Source organism: Xenopus laevis, chromosome 3S (genome assembly GCF_017654675.1).
Source record: "Xenopus laevis strain J_2021 chromosome 3S, Xenopus_laevis_v10.1, whole genome shotgun sequence".
NCBI classification, from domain to species: Eukaryota; Metazoa; Chordata; class Amphibia; order Anura; family Pipidae; genus Xenopus; species Xenopus laevis.
This window is the reverse complement of record NC_054376.1, coordinates 101604770-101623669: the sequence shown is the minus strand read 5'-3', so window position 1 is coordinate 101623669 and position 18900 is coordinate 101604770. Positions and strand designations below refer to the sequence as shown.

Here is an 18900-nt window from a genome sequence, read left to right as displayed (position 1 = left end):
ATATATATATATATATAATTTGTCCTTCGGACTAGGTCACAGACCAGGGTTAATCTCCACTCCATTTTGTTGATATATATATATATATATATATATATATATATATATATATATATATATATATATATATATATATATATATATATATATATATAATATATTTTATGTATTTATTAAGAAATAAGTACCTTTTACAGATTTATAATGCAGGCCATTTTTTTTAAGGGATGCAAGGAGATGAACTATGTCAACAGTTACTATGGTTTACCTTGATTCTGAAGCTACTGTAAAGCACTTTATAAATGTAAGCAAATAGTCAATTTAGCAAATTAGTCGATTTTTTTTTTTACTCTTATTTGACAGAAATAGTTTCACACATGGTTTTGTCAGTTGTTTGTTGAACAAATCAGCAGTATGTTGCATCATTCATACAAGCAGAAAAGACACAAGGTTAGGGGATTTGTGGATGTAGGAGTAATATACGGAAGGGCACAAAATCATTTGCCTAGGTGCATTTTAAAAGTAGTGTTGTGTTAGCTGGCAGAAACCCACGGGTTGGGTGGATTCGGGATGTTGCTTTGGGCTGGAGGCCAAACTTTGTCTTTGGAATTTCAGAGTGACGTTGGCATGCAGTGGTGGGGCTTAAATGGGCATTTGGCTGGTGTAGCAGTTTAGATGTGAAGGTAGGACAGTAACTACACAGAATCTACACCTCTGTTAATTTCTTCCGCTGTCACCTCTTTGAAGAGTTACAATGTGCCATTGTGATTGGATTAGTGGAAGAGTTTATATGCCGAGAACTTCCCACACCAGTCAGTTGAACTGAAGAAGCTGCTCGGATGAGTAGTGAAACGTCTTCATTGATTACTCAGCAAGTCCAGTTGTTTTTAAATTTACCTATACTAGATATACCATGACCTGGATGAATGAAAATCTTCAGTCATAGGACACTAGCAAGTTTATTGCCATTATATTTGTAATACCAGCCCCAGCTAGGCTGGTCATATACTGGTTGTGTGGCAGCCCTAAATACAAATGTTGGGTATTGCTCATAACTTAGACAAAAATGGTTATCTTTTTATTGTGAAGCATAAAATTAGGCACAATTAAAAAAAAAAAACCACAAGCACAAAGTAACACAAAATAAATTAGTTCTTAGAGAACAGAGTGCAAGTTTTCAAAACTGGAATAAACCTACAACGTCCATTTGTATTCAAACAGTACTTTAAGGGGGTAGAAATGAAACACCTTTTTCCTGAGTCAGATGTAGGGTTACTTGTTTTAAGTACATTTGTTTTAACAATTTAATGATTAGGTCTATGGACAAGAGCCACCAGACATCTCTATCATGCTTAATTGTTCAGAGCCCCAGGATTCTGTTATTGCAGTTTGGAGTGAGATGTAGACTAGATAAACTAAATGTTTTAGTGATAGGCTTTAAGAAAGTAGACAGGAAGCAGCCAGCCAGAAATAAGTCCACTATAATTACATACCTACATTAAAAAAAAATATATATATATATATATATATATATATATATAAATGTGTGGCATATTGGGATGGTGGCTCAAATTAAATTATAAAGATGAGGTCACTTGAACAGAATAGGTTTGTTGATATCTACCCTGATGGAAGGTGCAGTATGTATTTCTGATCTAACTGAAAAGTGGTTGTTTCAGGTGAAAATACCTAAAAGAAAATGTGATATTATCGACCAACTACCCGCTAGTGCACAGTTGTAGTTATTCAGTGGTTTACCTGGCAGTCGAATGCTCTAGCAGAAAGGACATTTTAGAGGCTTTTTGTTTACACATACATATAGAGTGCTAAAGGCTTACAAAGAACATCCTCATCACGATGGAAAGCTCAAGTCCAGAAGGTATGACAAGGTAATGCCAAATGTATCTCACTAATTTGCAAAGAGGAGAATCATTGCTAGTCTCCTCCTAAAGAAAAGCTGCAGAGCTATGGAACAGGACAGCTGGGTAGTTAGAATCCTGTTGGAGTAAGTATGTTCATGTCACGTGGTTTTAGATTGTGGCCACGGGGAATGTTCTTAGTTCCTGAAACCAATGAAGGCATTTCCATATTGGGGGGTTTCAAAGCAGAAGGATCATCAGATATCCTCGTAGCCTGTGCTCGCATCAGCTCCATAGGTGTTGGCTTCTGAGCACCTTTATACGGCTGGATAGTGAAACCTCCTGTATTGGAACAAACACAGTGATCAACATACACAATTTTTCAGCAGGATAGCGTTTTGTTCAAGGGGCAGGTCTGCTGGCACAGCATCTATCTTTTATCTATGCCTGGAGTATTCATTAATTCAAAACTATACCCCTGAACAATGTAGGTCTCTACAAAAATATCTTGCATAAAACAGCTCATATATAAAACATATTTCTAAAAATGTTTTAGTAGAATGTGCCATTGGCTAATCCTAGATAGGAAATTGCCATCCGAGACTATATGGAGACAAATAAAGTCTCAATATAATAGAGTGTTAAAAAGTGATACGGACATTCCACATCACCTTTCCTCTCCTCTTTACTTACTGTTTCAGCCAGCCACATGCCTTCAACCATGGCTGCTGCAGCTTTAATAGTAGACAAAAAAAGCACATCTGTGTTCCAGGCTAATGGGGTCTTTAATCAATTCCCAAACCATGGCTGAAGGGGCTTTGCTGGCTAACACAGGCGGGGTGGGGTACAAGTTGTTATTTTTCAGAATATTAGTGCCAAGTAGACACCAGGTTGTGCTACAATGAATACTAAAATCAGAGCTGCAGCGGTCATGGCTAAAGGCATGTTGCTGCTCAAACGTTAACGTTAGTTCAAGCGCTCAATACAGATGTTCAGAGAGATGGATTCTAATAACTGGTTGGACAGAACAAACAGATAAAACAAATTCTAATTCTAACACAGGTTAACTATAGTAATCACTAGTGGCAGAGCTTCATAAAAGTAGTGGAACTGATGAAACTGCAGTCACGGCTATGGAAACAAGGTTCCCCATTGTTTGACAGCACAGATGTAGCCCCAATGCTACTGGCTAGAATGGGGAGCCAATCATCATGACAGGTAAGTATCAACGCGAGGTTACAGTGTTCATTTTAGAGCAGCAGGAAGTCTTCATGTTTGCATAAAAATCTAGAATCTGGTCAGCATGAAGGAACACTTGTTCTTAGTGAAGACATTTATTCGCAGGTTCTGCAAGTTAGAACAATGTTATATCTGAAATTTCCTGCGGTCCACAGAATAGCCTTAATATTTATACAGTCATTTTAGTGTTCCTGTTTTCAAACGTCCTGGCATCAGGAATAAAGTTTACCTGGATCTGTGGTGGATTTCTGTACAGCACGAGGGCCAAACACACTCCATTTATCCACTCCTGTATCAGAGTTGCTTAAATCCCCAACTTGGAGAGAGCTGGTGGATCCCTGGCTGAACCATGATCTGCACAAGAGAACAAGGTCAAGAAAGCTCCAGCACCACTAGATAATAGCAGTATAAAAAAAATGCAATATGTCCGCCTTATAGTGAACACAAATTTTGAAATTGCATCGGAATATGTAGAAAGTGAAAATCTGAATGTTGTAGCTTGAAAAGTAAATAACCATTATCAAGTGAACAGTCCTCCAACATTAAGGGGCCGATTCACTAAGGGTCGAATATGGAGGGTTAATTAACCCTCGATATTCGACTAGGAATTAAAATCCTTCGACTTCGAATATCGAAGTCGAAGGATTTAGCGCAGATAGTTCGATCGAACGATAATTCCTTCGATCGAACGATAAAATCCTACGAATCGAACGATCCTTCGATCAAAAAAAGTTAGCCAAGCCTATGGGGACCTTCCCCATAGGCTAACATTGACTTCAGCAGCTTTTAGATGGTGAACTAGGGGGTCGAAGTTTTTTTTAAAGAGACAGTACTTCGACTATCGAATGGTCGAACGATTTTTACTTCGAATCCTTCGATTCGAAGTCGTAGGTCGAAGTAGCCCATTCGATGGTCGAAGTAGCCCAAAAAAAAACTTCAAATTCGAAGTTTTTTACCTTCGAATCCTTCACTCGAAGTTAGTGAATCGGCCCCCTAATCTAGACATGAAAACTGTGTCCCAAAGGAATAGCTGAATAATTACCTGCGCATTTGCTTAGGAGAAGAGCTGGGAGTGCTGCAAGGAGTTGACTGGGTAGATGAACTTTGCTTCTCTTCAGTGGATTCACCAGTGTGCATATTAAGTTTCTAGCAAGAAAAACATTTAGAAATGGTTGGACGGAACTTCATACACATTCAGTTTCCATGAGAGAAGTTGCGACAGATATTGCACTTGCGGGTGAGCAAAAAAAAAAAAAACAAGCAAGACATGACTGCAGTTTTGTTAAGGCTCAATAACATGGTGATGGGGCCTGGGCAATGCAAAAAAAAAAAAGTGCAATATTTGGTAATACAAAAGGAAACAAAATATCAAGAGCAAAGAAATCCCCCGCCACTTTTCTAAGCAAAATATCAGTTTTCTAATTGCCAAGAGAGAGCAAAGTAAATGGGACAGGAAAATTTAAGATAGTGATGCGTGGGTCGAGAGAGACTCGACCAGCACCTGACTTCTGCCCTCCGTTTATAGACCTCTGCCAGCCCCACCGATGACATCACAAAAGGGGCGGGGCAGGCACGTGCCTACAAAGCCAGCTGTGTAAAGTCGCAAACCGAAAGGTTGGCCAGAACCCAGGGGTCCCACGGGTATCGGGTTAGCCCACACATCACTAATTTAAGCCCATGCAGAGATGAGTTCTAAAGCTGATTATATTTTAATTTACATTTGCCTTCTGTATGGCATAAGCACATATTTTGCAGTATCTATAAAACTAAAGTGTTTGTAGTTCACAAAGCTTAAACGTTCCTTTACGCCTGGTCAGTAAAGATAGATGGTCACTGGTCATGTTTCTCCTGCTTGTCCCAGCGTCTGATAATCCAGCAGATACTGTTAATGCAGGAATGTCCACACAATATGCATAGTAAACCTACCGTACATGCCTGCATTAACATTATCAGGGGAATTTTTAGGAGCTGCAACAAGCAAGGGAAACACAGTCAGCCGGTGTCTAGGTTTGCGGAGGATGCACTCAGATTAAGTAAAGGGCATTGTGAACTATAAACAATTCATACTAAAAACAATAAGAATTTTTAATTGATATATATTGTACAATATGTACAAATGCCAGAGAAGGCTAATATAAATATATTGCTTTTAGAGCCACTTTAAGCCTTAAAGGAGAACTAAAACAACCCCCCCCCCACCCAAAACCCACCCTAAGCTTTCTGGCATTGCCCCCTCCCCGGGATGTGCATTATTTTAAAAAAATATATATATATATATAAACCTTTAAAAAAAAAATTGAACCTTAAATGTATCTATTGGGTGACTCGAAGCCTGCGGGAGCATGCTAGGTTGTGCCAATTTAGGAATCGGCTTGAACTGCACATGCGCAAGTTGGCATTGAGACCCAAAGACAATAATATGGTGACTTGGGGCTCCGGATGATGGTGACCTGGAGCTCCGCGCGCTTCTCTGCATTTAAGGGTCAGATTTTTTTTAAACTAATGCACATCAGGGGGAGCCAGAGGGGAGGGGGGCCAATGACAGAAAGTTTAGGGGGGGGCTTTTGGTGGGGGGGGGTTAGTTCTCCTTTAAGTCACACATGGAGATCAGGAGATCTTGTTTTTCTCAGTCATCATTGTGGTAAGTTGCCTACAAGGGAAAAAAATTAAATTTGAGATATGAATGACATTTGACCTACAGTATGTGTGTCCCATGCAGCCCTAGTGGAACTAAATAGCTACATGGAAGATTATTAATAAATATTACAGCATCTGAAATAAAAAAAATTTACCAGTCGAAGAATAGCCCTTTCATTTCCTTTTTTAATATTTCATTTGCCTATGTTCCCTGTCAGTGTTGGGCCATCTTATACATCTCTTCCTAGCTTATTAATGTTAAAAAGCGACATTAACATTTAATGCAATTTGGTGCTAGAGGAGGAAAGTACCTTCATTAAAAGCTGAAAAATATAAATAAAGGGATTCTGACATGATCTTTATGCAGAAGCTTATATTACTAAATTACATTGTTTACATTACAAATAATTCACTCTACCATATAAAATGGTTTAGCTGTCCAACAAGTGTACAGATGCCATACAAATAAACCTACAGAGCCCACAAGCAGGCCAAGGACAAAAAATAAATAAAAATACTGGTACAGAGTTTAGTATGACTTTTCAATTCAGAAGTGCCGCACTTTCAGAAACCCCTGCAGACTCAGCAAATGTGGCTAAAACACATCATGATTTTTCCTGCCTACCAAGACAACACTAGGGAAACGTATACAAATGACCATAGAGGAATAGTGCTATTTAAAGGGATACAATCATGTTCCAGTCATTTCAGCTTGTCAATAGCAGCAATGATCCAGGACTTCAAACTTGTCACAGGGGGTCACCATCTTGGAAAGTGTCTGTGACACTCACATGCTCAGTGGGCTCTGAGCAGCTGTTGAGAAGCTAAGCTTAGGGTTGTCGCAAATTATCCAGCAGAAAATGAGGTTGGCCTGTAATATAAGCTGATGCTACAGGGCTGATGATTACATTCTGATGCTAGTTGTACTGATTTCTGTGCTGCCATGTAGTAATTATCTGTATTAATTACTAATCAGCCTTATACTGTGACATTTATATTCTATATGTATAGGGTTGCCATTCAGCCGGTATTTTACCGGCCTAGCCGGTAAAATACCTGCCAAGGCCAGGGCCGGTATTACAAATTTACCGGCAATGTAGCTCCCTGTAAATTTGTAATACAATTAAAAGGAGCCCTCGGCCTGCCCCCAATCCCCTGGAACTTACCTTTTCTTTACATGTCCATGGTGAGGCCCCGCCCCTTTTGACATCATGGCCCACCCCTTTGGGTCCCCGAACCCCAGCAGCCGGTAAATTTTTTTTTAAAAAAAGGTGGCAACCCTATATATGTACTGTATATTGTGAGTGGGTCTATAAGCCCATTAAGTGACAGCAGCACAGAGCATGTGCAGTGAAGCAGCAGAAAAGAAGATGGGGAGCTACTGGGGCAGATTTGGAGACACAGATCATTACTTCTAAATGACTGTGGTTGCCTTGGGCTGGAACAAAAGCCCAAAACACAATACACAACATTTATAGCTACTTCTTTAGTTAAGCGTTAGTTGTCCTTTAAACTTACATCTGCTAAAACACTCAAAATTGTGTATAGCTCAAAAAAAAAAAAAGCATACAAAGGCAATCCGAGTGATTATATGATTTGAGTGGTTTAACAGAGACAAGTCTCCGTATTGTCTATGGCAGGGTATTTTCTGGCTTATTCTAGAAGAGACAAATTTCGTGTCACAACAGTCATCTTGTGTCGTTGCTCTTTATAAACGTTCAAATATTAATTTAAAGGAAAAGATATATTAACGCATTCTATAAGTTAGAAAATGAAGATTTCCAATAGGAGCAGCAGGGATGTTAGTATTTAGTGTGGGTGAGAGAGCAGCAGCTTTAAAACAAAAAAAAACAAACAAAAGTATCACTTGAGCACTATATGCGCATGCACCTAACTCACTGCTAAGCTTGTAAGAAGATTCAGGCTGAGGATGACAGGGGAAACCAGGAGAGAATCTTACATGCAGGGCTTCCGCCACGCGGTGGTATTTGGTCTCTTCAGCAGTGAGGCCCTTGTGTGGCATATACCCAGCATCCCTGAGGCCAGCCTGCAGTTCGAAGCGTTGAATGCTCTCCTGTGTATGCTCTGGAAAAGGAGACATTCGCACACACAACTTTCAAGCAGGCATGGAAGCCAGAGATTTGTACTATACCAACTACAGTTACAGTAACACAAAACAACTCACAAACACTAAACACAATCCCAATGTGCAATTAAAATGTTCAAACATTGAAAATAAGCTGGAATTCATTCTTGGGGATTGAGACTGGGGGAAAAACTGGTGCATTATGCTTCTTACATTTGAGGTACTGGTGGAATGTTGATAAAGCTTACTGTTATTTCTAAAAAAAAAAAATAGAAATTCATGACATTTATTGCTTTATAAGCAATTCACAAGCATTCTGGTATTTCCATGACATTTGGAAAAGCAAAAGCTACGAAAACAGTTTATTGCCTATAGATTAGCCACAACAGTGCAAGCTATAAAACTATATTCTGCAGAATGCTTTACCATACCTGAGTAAACAGCTCTAGACATTGTCTGTGTTTGTTTAGGACAGCAGCTGCCATATTAGCTTGGTGTGACATCACTTGCTGCCCGAGTCTCTCCCTGTACACTCATAGCTCTGGGGTCAGATTACAGTAGGGAAGGGGGAAAAGGAGTAAACTGAGCATGCTCAAGCCCTAGCCCTGGAGGTTTATGTTGAAAACAGGAAGTCTGATACAGAAGCCCATGTGTACACAATAGAAGGATAGAATGCGGTGTTTCTTTTGACAGAGGACTCAGAGCAGCATTACTTTGAGGGTATACTGGTGTATTTATATAGAGCTTTCTGATAAAGCTTACTTACGTTTAGCCTTTCCTTCTTTAAAAGCACACAATTTAGTTTAGCTTTGATTGGCAAAATAGAAATTTGTTTGTGCATAATTTCAAAACCAATACACATACTATAGAATGTAATGTAAACATACAGGTCAAATGTATACTGGATAGTGTTCCACTTTCGACAATATGAAGAGACAAAAGCAGAAAAAACATTACAGCTTTCTCCTGAAGTAACAGCCCGACAAAGCAAGACACAGTGAAACACTACTTGGATATTGAAAAGATCAAGCTTCCCAGAAAAACACGTAACATTATTACGGCTACTTTGGAAAAACCATAGAAACCTTTTTGTCAGGAACTAACCATTGCACACAATGTGGTTTGCAAATACCGGTACTTAGACTCCACTATTGCTATTGAAATCCAGCCAATTGGCCTTAAGAATATAAAATTTTTCTCCACACTAGCAGGATATATTATCCCGCAAAAGGGGAAAAAATGGAATGTATGAATATATATATTTTTATATTTTGTTTTATTACATAGACATTTACCAGCAGGTCCAAATTAAAACTTCCATCTAGTAAATAATTACACAGCTAACCTAGAGTTACTTTACGCTTCAACAACAACAAAACGTTGCTGTGTTATAGGGTATTATTATATGCGAGCGCAACACACATCTGGACCCCAACTAGACAATTTGTTTTGTCCCAGGAAAAACAAATATACTTTTACAAGCAATATGGGGAAACGCCCAAGAAAATGATTTAAGTTGCAAAAAAAGCACCATAATGAAAGTGCATTCAGTTCAATATTAAATGCATATTAGTTTTGTATGCCAATGATTTTGAGTAGACCGTTTATAAATAAACATGTGATTGGAACAAGCAAAAAAATGCACAATTCGCAAATACTAAGGCATTTACCTACATAGTTCCAATATCATCATATACTACAGTTTATTTAACCTTCAACAGTAAAAATGCTGCAATAAATTACCTAAAAATCCTGCATGCTAACATGGTTACATGGTAAGCAAACTACATAGAGAAAACAGAGCTTGAGATTGGTCATTTATGTTAAAAGGCATGCCTTGATCTAGGGTTAAAACCATTTCTGAGGATGCCTCTGTCATGGCAAAAATATGGCAATTTACTCCCAATTCTATACATATGCAATATACGCAAAGCAAGAATATTTGTCTTTTAAAAGGAAAATAAATTTGTGGTATTTTGTTGGGCTTTTAATCATCCGTTGCGTAACCCACAATGTAAAGAATAAGCCTTGGAGTGACACTATACAATTTCACCATTTGCAGATGTAATTTCATTTGAAGAAGTTTGATTGCATATTAAGTGTTGCACAAACTAACTAGCCAACGGCAATTAAACATCAGCTGGTAGCATGCCGGCAACTAGGAGGAATGGTCTATGACAGCAAATGATTTAAAGATTCATTATGTCAGCAGCAACAATCAGATGAACAGGCCAAGACTTTCTATTTTCCAAATGCAATAGCCTGTCTCATTAAAGGGATACTGTCGTGGGAAAACATGTTTTTTTCAAAATGCATCAGTTAATAGTGCTGCTCCAGCAGAATTCTGCACTGAAATCCATTTCTCAAAAGAGCAAACAGATTTTTTTATATTCAATTTTGAAATCTGACATGGGGCTAGACATTTTGTCAATTTCCCAGCTGCCCCTGGTCATGTGACTTGTCCCTGCACTTTAGGAGAGAAATGCTTTCTGGTAGGCTGCTGTTTTTCCTTCTCAATGTAATTGAAGGAGTCTCAGTGGGACATGGGTTTTTACTATTGAGTGTTGTTCTTAGATCTGCCAGGTTATCTTATTTTATCTGGTTACCTTCCCATTTTTCTTTTGTTTGGCTGCTGGGGTGGGGGGGGGGAGATGATATCACTCCAACTTGCAGTACAGCAGTAAAGAGTGATTGAAGTTTATCAGAGCACAAGTCACGACTTGTGGCAGCTGGGACATAGACAATATGTCTAGCCCCATGTCAGATTTCAAAATTGAATATAAAAAAAATCTGTTTGCTCTTTTGAGAAATGGATTGCAGTGCAGAATTCTGCTGGAGCAGCACTATTAATTGATTCATTTTGAAAAAAAAAAAAAATTTTCCCATGACAGTATCCCTTTAAGAGAACTGCCTCATAATTAGAATATGTACCAAAGGAAACATATGCAATGATCCTAAACAAGCGGGGACAGCTAGCCTTCGGCACTTCATTTCTTGAGACAATACACAGAGCATTTCGCAATGCTCTGAGAGTTGTTACTCAGTAAATCTACCTTCCAGGAGAAATAAATAGGTTATCAGCGAAAGTGGTATCCTTACTTGTCATAAGAGAGTTCATGATGATAGAAGTGGCTTTAGCTTTCACCACAGGTACTTTCTCAGTGGAAGAGGAGGGGGGCAAAGAAGGCAGAGGAATGTTACTTTCCCCATCCTCAATCTGCTCAAAGGGGGTAGAAAAAGAGGTAGACAAGTATTGGGACAGGGGGAAAGAAAGAGAACAAAGTTATTTCCTTTCACAGGTTCAGTAAATGCAAAGGGTCGTTAATACATATATGTTAATTATACTTTTAAAGGGGACCTGCCACCCATTAAAATAATTCCAAATCCTATTTTATCATGTTAATCAAGCAAAATGAACTTTAATTACACTATATAAACTATTTGAAACTTGTGTCCTTCAGTCTGGGAATTCATAATTATAGCAAGCAGGCAGGAGCCATCCGACGCACTGGCTACACAATTAAATGGTGCTGTATGGAAAGTGAAAGTAACATTTGACTGACAGCTATGGTTTTTAAAGGAATTGTTCAGTGTAAAAAAAAAAAACTGGGTAAATAGATAGGCTGTGCAAAATAAAAAATGTTTCTAATATAGTTAGTAAGCCAAAAATGTAATGTATACAGGCTGGAGTGATTTGATGTATAACATGTCAGTCAGAACACTACTTCCTGCTTTTCAGCTCTCTTTGTTTACACTGACTGGTTACCCTGGTTACCAGGCAGTAACCAATCAGAGACTTGAGGGGGGCCACATAGGTCATATCTGTTGCTTTTGAATCTGAGCTGAATGCTGAGGATCAATTGCAAACTCACTGAACAGAAATGTACCATGTGGCCCCCCTTCAAGTCGGTGACTAACTCAGAGCTGAAAAGCAGGAAGTTGGATTCTGGCTGTTTTATTAGACATCTGTTCACTCCATCCAGCCTTTGTACATTACATTTTTGGCTAACTATATTAGAAACATTTTTTATTTTGCACAGCCTATTTACACAGTTTTTATTTTCACACTGAACTATTCCTTTAAATGAGTTTACAACAATATTTGGGTTTCATGTTTAATTTGAAAAGGAAATTTTTTTATACAGATTTTTATGTCTGGGTGACAGGCCCACTTTAAGAGCATATAGACTTTGTGAAATACAACAGAAAAATCTACACAGCACAATGTTTCAAGGTGCCATACCGAGGATTAGAACACATAGGTTATGCTTCAGGTTAATAATCCTATAGAAACATTACAGTGACATCCACTGCAAAACACACAAGGCTAACAAAATGTTTGCCTGTAGTACATGGCTGCCACAAAAATAATCTACGTCTGCATGCCATTTATGTGTTGAAATAGAGCACATGAAAGAAGTACAAATGCATTAGTCCAAAAATGGGCACAGCCAAAATGCACAAGAATCAGGAAAAACAAAAGGACAGGCAAGGCATGTTCTGGGCAGAAGTGGGCTAATAATCCAGTAAAAAAATGAAAGTAATAATTGCTGATGGCAGGCCTAACATGTGGAATGTTACTAACTAGTGAACATATAATCCCCTCAAAATCAAAAGTCCAGCAAGCTATGTGTGCATGTTGGACCAGATTTACTTGTTTTTTCAAACTGCACTTAAAAATCACTCAATATCTTTCCAGGCTCCACAAGAGAATGGAAATGAACGATGACCCCAGTAAGTCTGGCCAGCTTGAAACTTATTTTAAATCATTTTCTAAATTTGGTGCCTTTCATGTCTTTTTAAAAAGTGGGGGGCTTAACTTTCTGAGCATAATTTTGTAACTAAAAACCCCTGTTTTGCAAAATACATACATTAGCTTAGATATGAAATTCATTTGTGAAACAGTCGACCAGGGAATGTGCGTAGATTCATTTTTTCATGTTTGGATGTTTGTAAAAAGAGGAGGGGCTTGTATTTTTAGTTATTAATCTGAAGTTCTGTGATCAACTGATTATGTGGGAGTCAAAATACACTACAAAATAAAACTTGAAAATGAAAGGGTACCGAAAGAGATGTTCTCCACTGCATACCTTAGATAGTAACTGGTATTTACGCTCTGGAATTATAGGTTTTCGCCAGACGCTGTTACTGCCCATGTCAGAGGGAGGTGGTGTCATCGGCGCTGTATCCTCCAGCGCATCGTCATAGCTGAAAGCTCGACGGTGCATCCCAATTGGGAGGGACATCTTTCCCAGCAGCCCACTAGAACTGTGCTCAATGGCTGAAGACAAAGAGTCGACAGCTTACTTCAGGAAACTGCACTCAAATCCTTAGTACTCAATTAAAACACAAGTTCCATGAGTGTATCTACATAAAAACGCCGCTATATCAAGGAACCTTACTTTTTGACCTAATGCCTGAGTTTTCTACATCTGTAGAAGCTATGGATGGATACAAGGGAACACTTGATTTAAAAAAAAAAAAAATTAAATTTGAGAACAGGGACTTAGAAATAATGGTGCATGCTAGACAACCAATTAGATATTTATTCTGCAAAGTTTACGTTTATATTTGAGTGGCCTCAGCATTAGCTGAAAGGACACTAGCTTAACAAGTACATGTGTTGGCAATTCTGCCAGACAGTCATATGAAAAAGTTTGGGAACCCCTCTCAGCCTGCATTTACTCCACTTTCAACAAAAAGACAGTGGTATGTCTTTTATTTCCCATGAACATCGGAGTACTGGGGTGTTTTCTGAAAAGATTTTTAGTGAAGCAGTATTCAGTTGTATGAAATTAAATAAAATGTGAAAACCGGTCGGTGCAAAAACGTGGGTACCCTTGTAATTTAACTAATTTGAATGCATGTAAACTGCTCAATACTGATTACTGGCAATACCAATTTGGTTGGATTAGTTTGTTAAGCGTTGAACTTCATAGGCAGGTGTGTCCAATCATAAGAAAAGGTATTTAAGGTGGTCAATTGCAAATTGTGCTTCAGTTTGACTCTCCTCTGAAGAGCATGGGATCCTCAAAGCAACTCTCAAAATATCTGAAAACAAAGATTGTTCAGTATCATGGTTTAGGGAAGGCTACAAAAAGCTATCTCAGAGGTTTAAACTGTAAGTAATGGAATCAGGAAATGGAAGGCCACACAGTTGCTGTAAAACCCAGGTCTGGCAGGCCAAGAAAAATTACAGGAGAATGGAGGATTGTGAGAATGGTTACAGACAACCCAAAGATCACCCCCAAAGACCTGCAAGAACATCTTGCTGCAGATGGTGTATCTGTACATCTTTCTACAATTCAACGCAATTTGCACAAAGAACATCTGTATGGCAGGGTGATGAGAAAGAAGTCCTTTCTGCACTCACGCCACAAACAGAGTCGCTTGTTGTATGCAAAAGTTCATTTAAACAAGATGAAGAGACAAAAATGGAGTTATCTGGTCATAACAAAATGTGCTTTGCATGGCGGAAGAAGAACACCGCATTCCAAGAAAAACACCTGCTACCTACTGTCAAATCATCATGCTGTGGGGCTGTGTGACTAGTTCAGGGACAGGGGCCCTTGTTAAAGTCGAGGGTCGGATGAATTCAACCCAATATCAACAAATTCTTCAGGATAATGTTCAACAAGCATCAGTCACAAAGGTGAATTACGCAGGGGTTAGATAGTCCAACAAGACAATGACCATAAACACACTTGGAAATCTACAAAGGCATTTATGCAGAGGGACAAGTACAATATTCTGGAATGGCCGTTACAGTCCTCCGACTTGAATATCATCGAAAATCTATGGGATGCAAGTTGTCCATGCTCAGCAGCCATTAAATTTAACTGAACTGGAGAGATTTTGTATGGATGAATGGTCAGAAATACCTCCATACAGAATTCAGACACTCATCAAACTCTACAGAAGGCATCTAGAGGCTGTTACATTTGCAAAAGGAGGCTCAGCTAAGTATTGATGTAATATGTCTGTTGGGGTGCCAAATTTATGCACCCGTCTAATTTTGTTATGATGCATATTTTCTGTTAAACCAATAAACTTTATGTCACTGCTGAACTACTACTGTTTCCATAAGGCAAAAGGAAGTTGCTACTTTGAAAGTTTAGTCAATGAAAAACAAAACTCCAAAGAATTAAGAGGGGTTCCCAAACTTTTTCAGAAGACTGTAAATATCAGAACGTTATGAGAGCCGCACCACAGGCTGACACTATGCATTCAGAGCGGGCTTATTAGTTAAGGTTAGCACAGTATCCAACCTGTGACCTATAGAAAACTGGTTAGGGATCAAAGTGGTAGCTTAAAGGAGAATGAAAGCTTAAAAAAAAAAAAAAAAGAAGGTGGTATGGTAGAAATGCAACACAGATATAGTATTGAATCATTTTGAATGTATTTTTCAGTAACACAAGCGTTCAATCTTTTTGTATACATTGTACTTGGCCTTAAACCAACAGTATATTAATTATTATGCCTATTATCATACAGATTAAAATGCTGAAATGTTAAATAGAAAAAATGCCTCGCTTCAGCCACAGCTGAACAAAACATTGAGCATAAGTTTAAGAACACCAAGGGGCAAATTTATCAATTAAAAATACTTAGAAATTCGACCATCGAATTTAAATACTTCGACTTTGAATATCGAAGTCGAAGTTTTTTTTCATCGAATTTGGGGTTCAAAGTTTTTTTTAAAGAGACAGTACTTTGTTTATCGAATGGTCGAATATTCTAACTTTTTTACTTCAAATCGAATTCGTAGTATCCAAAAAATTACTTTGAATTACGAATTTTTTTACTTTGAAAATTCCCTCTAATTCACTTCGACCCTTGATAAATCTGCCCCCAACACACTGCAAATCCTTCTGAGACTAAAGCTGGCCATAGACACAAAGATCCAATCGTTGGAACGATCAGACCTCCCCATCTCCCGACCTGCCACTAACCTTCAGATTAAATAAAGTAGTAAAAGAAGAGATCAGATGATGTTCTGCCCCTAACAGCAATCATACGAAAGTTGATTTCCGACAAAGCTGGTGACAGCCTCCCACTGAAAATCGTCTGAACGTCAATACATGCAGAGATATCAGCAGCCGTCAGAAGTCTTTTAACCTGGACGATCGTCCTAACGACAGATCTCCGTGGGATGAAAAATGTCGGGACTCTCCACACACGGTCCGAAAATCATACGAATCAAGGATTTGTACGATCCGATCTTTGCGTCTATGGCCAGCTTAGTGGCAGTTTTAGAAGAAACTAATTAACATCTGTAAAATTATTTCTTACACATGATAAGCTAAGTGCACCAACACTATCTGAGCCCAAAACATACGTAGGTAGGTGTTCCATCAATAAAAACAATACTGAAACATTACCAGGTACATCAGGCTGTCTTGATGCCATTACAATAGACTTGTTCTTTTTTCTCTATGGTATTCCAGAAATGGTCACCTGGCAAACACAAGCAACTATTTATTGCACAATGTAATTGGATATGCAAACAAATATTCAGACAACAGAATGAGGGACAATAATATTGACCAGAGCAATAAGCAAGTCATGAGTCAGCAATGTTCACATTTATACAGCAAAACAAACACTGCAGATAAAGAGAAGAGTTATTAAGTGCCTTACCAAGCCACTGGGTTTCGAAAAATTAATTGGAATGAAAGAGGTTAAAGTGGTACATTGTGCAAATAACGTTGAAACCGTGGAGAATACTCCAGAAGTGGTCCATGCAGCATATCTAAAGGCAAGGAAACAAATGATGCATGAAGAATAGACATTAAGCACGTTTGTTTACTTAACATCCTCACCAATAAAACGTAGATATAAGCAGAAACCGAGTTAATGTCTACTAGGGATGCACAGAATCCACTATTTTGGATTCGGCCAAAGCCACAAATCATTTGCGAAAGATTAGGCCGAATATAGAACTAAATCCGGATCCTAATCCATATTTTTACTTCCTTGTTTTGTGACAAAAAGTGACCCGGTTTCCCTCCACTAATTTGCATTTTGAGTCAGCGGGATTGAAGGAACTTCTCTGCAAGCCAAGACATCGTGGCCCGACAATACATACAATATGGGCCAAAATGTAACAACCAACCGTATGAGAGATTATCACCTCACGGGTGCAAAGTATTCCATATGCCAAATTTATTAAAGGGGAACTCTGGCTTCGAAACCAAAATTTGATAAAGAGGCCCACATAACACAGAAACCCCTAATATACCCATTACAGTTACCGGTTGCTGAAATCCAGCTGTTTAATCTCTTTCTGCATCATTTGAAATGCTGTCAGGGAAGGAGGGACTAAAACACTAATGTTACAAATTGTAACAACTTCTCCACAGCTTAAGGTGGCCATAGACGCAAAGATCCGCTCATTTGGCGACATCGCCAAACGAGCCGATCTTTCCCCGATATGCCACCAACGTGCATGGCAATATTGGGGATAATCTGAATCTTTGGCCCTATGGCCGAACGACCGGATTACAGCGAGAGTGCAATGGGCTCCGACGGGACAAAATCCAACCTGTCCGATCGACCAATCTCCGCCGGATGAAAAATGTCGGGACTCTCCACACACGGTCCAAAAATCGTACGAATCCTCGATTCATACGATAGGATCTTTGCGTCTATGGCCACCTTTACAGACAGCATGCAGGAACTACATAACCCACAATGCATTGCACTATGATCCATTCCTTATTGAAATCACATGTGCAGGGAATTGTGGGGTTTAGAGGATGCAGATGGCTGTTGATACAAAGAAACAGTAGTCAGACAGCTCAGCAAAGTAGTCAGACAGATGAGCAGGAGAGCAGGGGGCTAGGCTTAGAGAACTGTTCCAAACCATTAAAAATCATGAAAAGTCTGCATATTTTCTAGTTGATGTATACTGCAAAGTTGCTTGAAATTATTTATAGTATATAGTTTACTTTTCAAAAAGCTATTTTAAGTTATGTTTGTGTGGAGTTCCCCTTTAACAAAGAAAAATTAAAAAAAAAACAAAGAAACAATAAAAAAGTGCGTTATTGAGATAAAGTGGCAACCCTATGCTAGACACAATACGTGTCGTCGTGTTATGACGACCAAAAAAAATGTACCGGGTTTAAGACAGGACCAGAAACGTGTGGAGAACAGACCTAATCAATTTCAATTCAGGGCGCATTGTGTTACCATAACTACTATTCTAAAGGCGTTCTTTAACCTTCTGTGATAAAAGAAATGTTATCTGGATGGAACCTTGATGGGAAAAAGACAAACGTTGGGCAGGGCACCCCTTCTCTGCTGATGGTTTAATCCGGCCATTCCACCCCGTGCTCAACAATACAGGAAAGAGGAAGAGAGCAGTATGGCGGTAGTAGAATAAGTCATGTCGAATCTTACCTGTAGACCACTCGGTCCTCGGTCCCCCCTCCCTTTACTAGTACTCGCCCTTCCTCCTTCCGTGTTGAACCCCAAAACGGTGGCGATTAGGCTCGGTAATGAAAACAACAAACAACCCCATCATCAATAGCAGAATGGCGGCCTGAAATGAGAGGCGTGTGCGTAGGGACAGGGCCTGCGCATGCGCTTTCCATTCCCGTGCGGATGGTTTTAGTTCTTGAGGCGCGCCGCTGCTCGAAAGCCTTTTCCGCCATTTTCTTGTAGGGAAAACATTTCTCTTGTTACTTATTATAGGAATGCCATGGCCATGAGGTTTGGTGTATCCTAGCAACGCGCCATAGCCCTGGGAGACGGAAAATAGCAAGGCTTCCATAAAAAAATGGGAGTTCTCACAATTTCCAATTGTCACAGAGACTAGACTCCCAACCTGAGTTCGGTGCAGGCCATCTAGCCTTTGCCCTTCATGCAGTATAACCAGTTTAACTTACTATTTCTATAAATTTGGACTTGGTTGGTGAAAAATATTTACTTCATTCTGCTAAACAGGTGAGAAGGCTGCAAAGGAAAGATACGTGGAAACTTTCCAACGGCGCAAACGAATGGGTAAAGCACTGCGTATCTTGACAGCGCTATATAAATAAATGATGATGATGATGATCTTGCCAAGATTCAAGCCCA

General features: G+C 39.1%; 1 protein-coding gene across 2 annotated transcripts; it reads right to left on the bottom strand.

The window, feature by feature from the left end:
• Window positions 1-1056: 1056 nt before the first annotated feature.
• On the bottom strand, window positions 1057-18403 carry kiaa1191.S (KIAA1191 S homeolog). 2 transcript variants are annotated; one of them, XM_018254264.2, is made up of 9 exons: window positions 18223-18402; window positions 16462-16573; window positions 16203-16278; window positions 12912-13102; window positions 10921-11038; window positions 7696-7820; window positions 4141-4244; window positions 3328-3452; window positions 1057-2201 (listed from the first exon to the last, which is right to left on the bottom strand). In XM_018254264.2, the coding sequence occupies exons 3-9, from the start codon at window positions 16228-16230 to the stop codon at window positions 1990-1992; spliced, it is 903 nt and encodes a 300-aa protein (XP_018109753.1). In that variant the 5' UTR covers window positions 16231-16278; window positions 16462-16573; window positions 18223-18402; the 3' UTR covers window positions 1057-1989. The 2 variants fall into 2 exon arrangements, with proteins under 2 accessions (XP_018109753.1, XP_041444629.1); XM_041588695.1 differs by lacking the exon at window positions 12912-13102 and having other exon boundaries at window positions 18223-18403.
• Window positions 18404-18900: the final 497 nt, after the last annotated feature.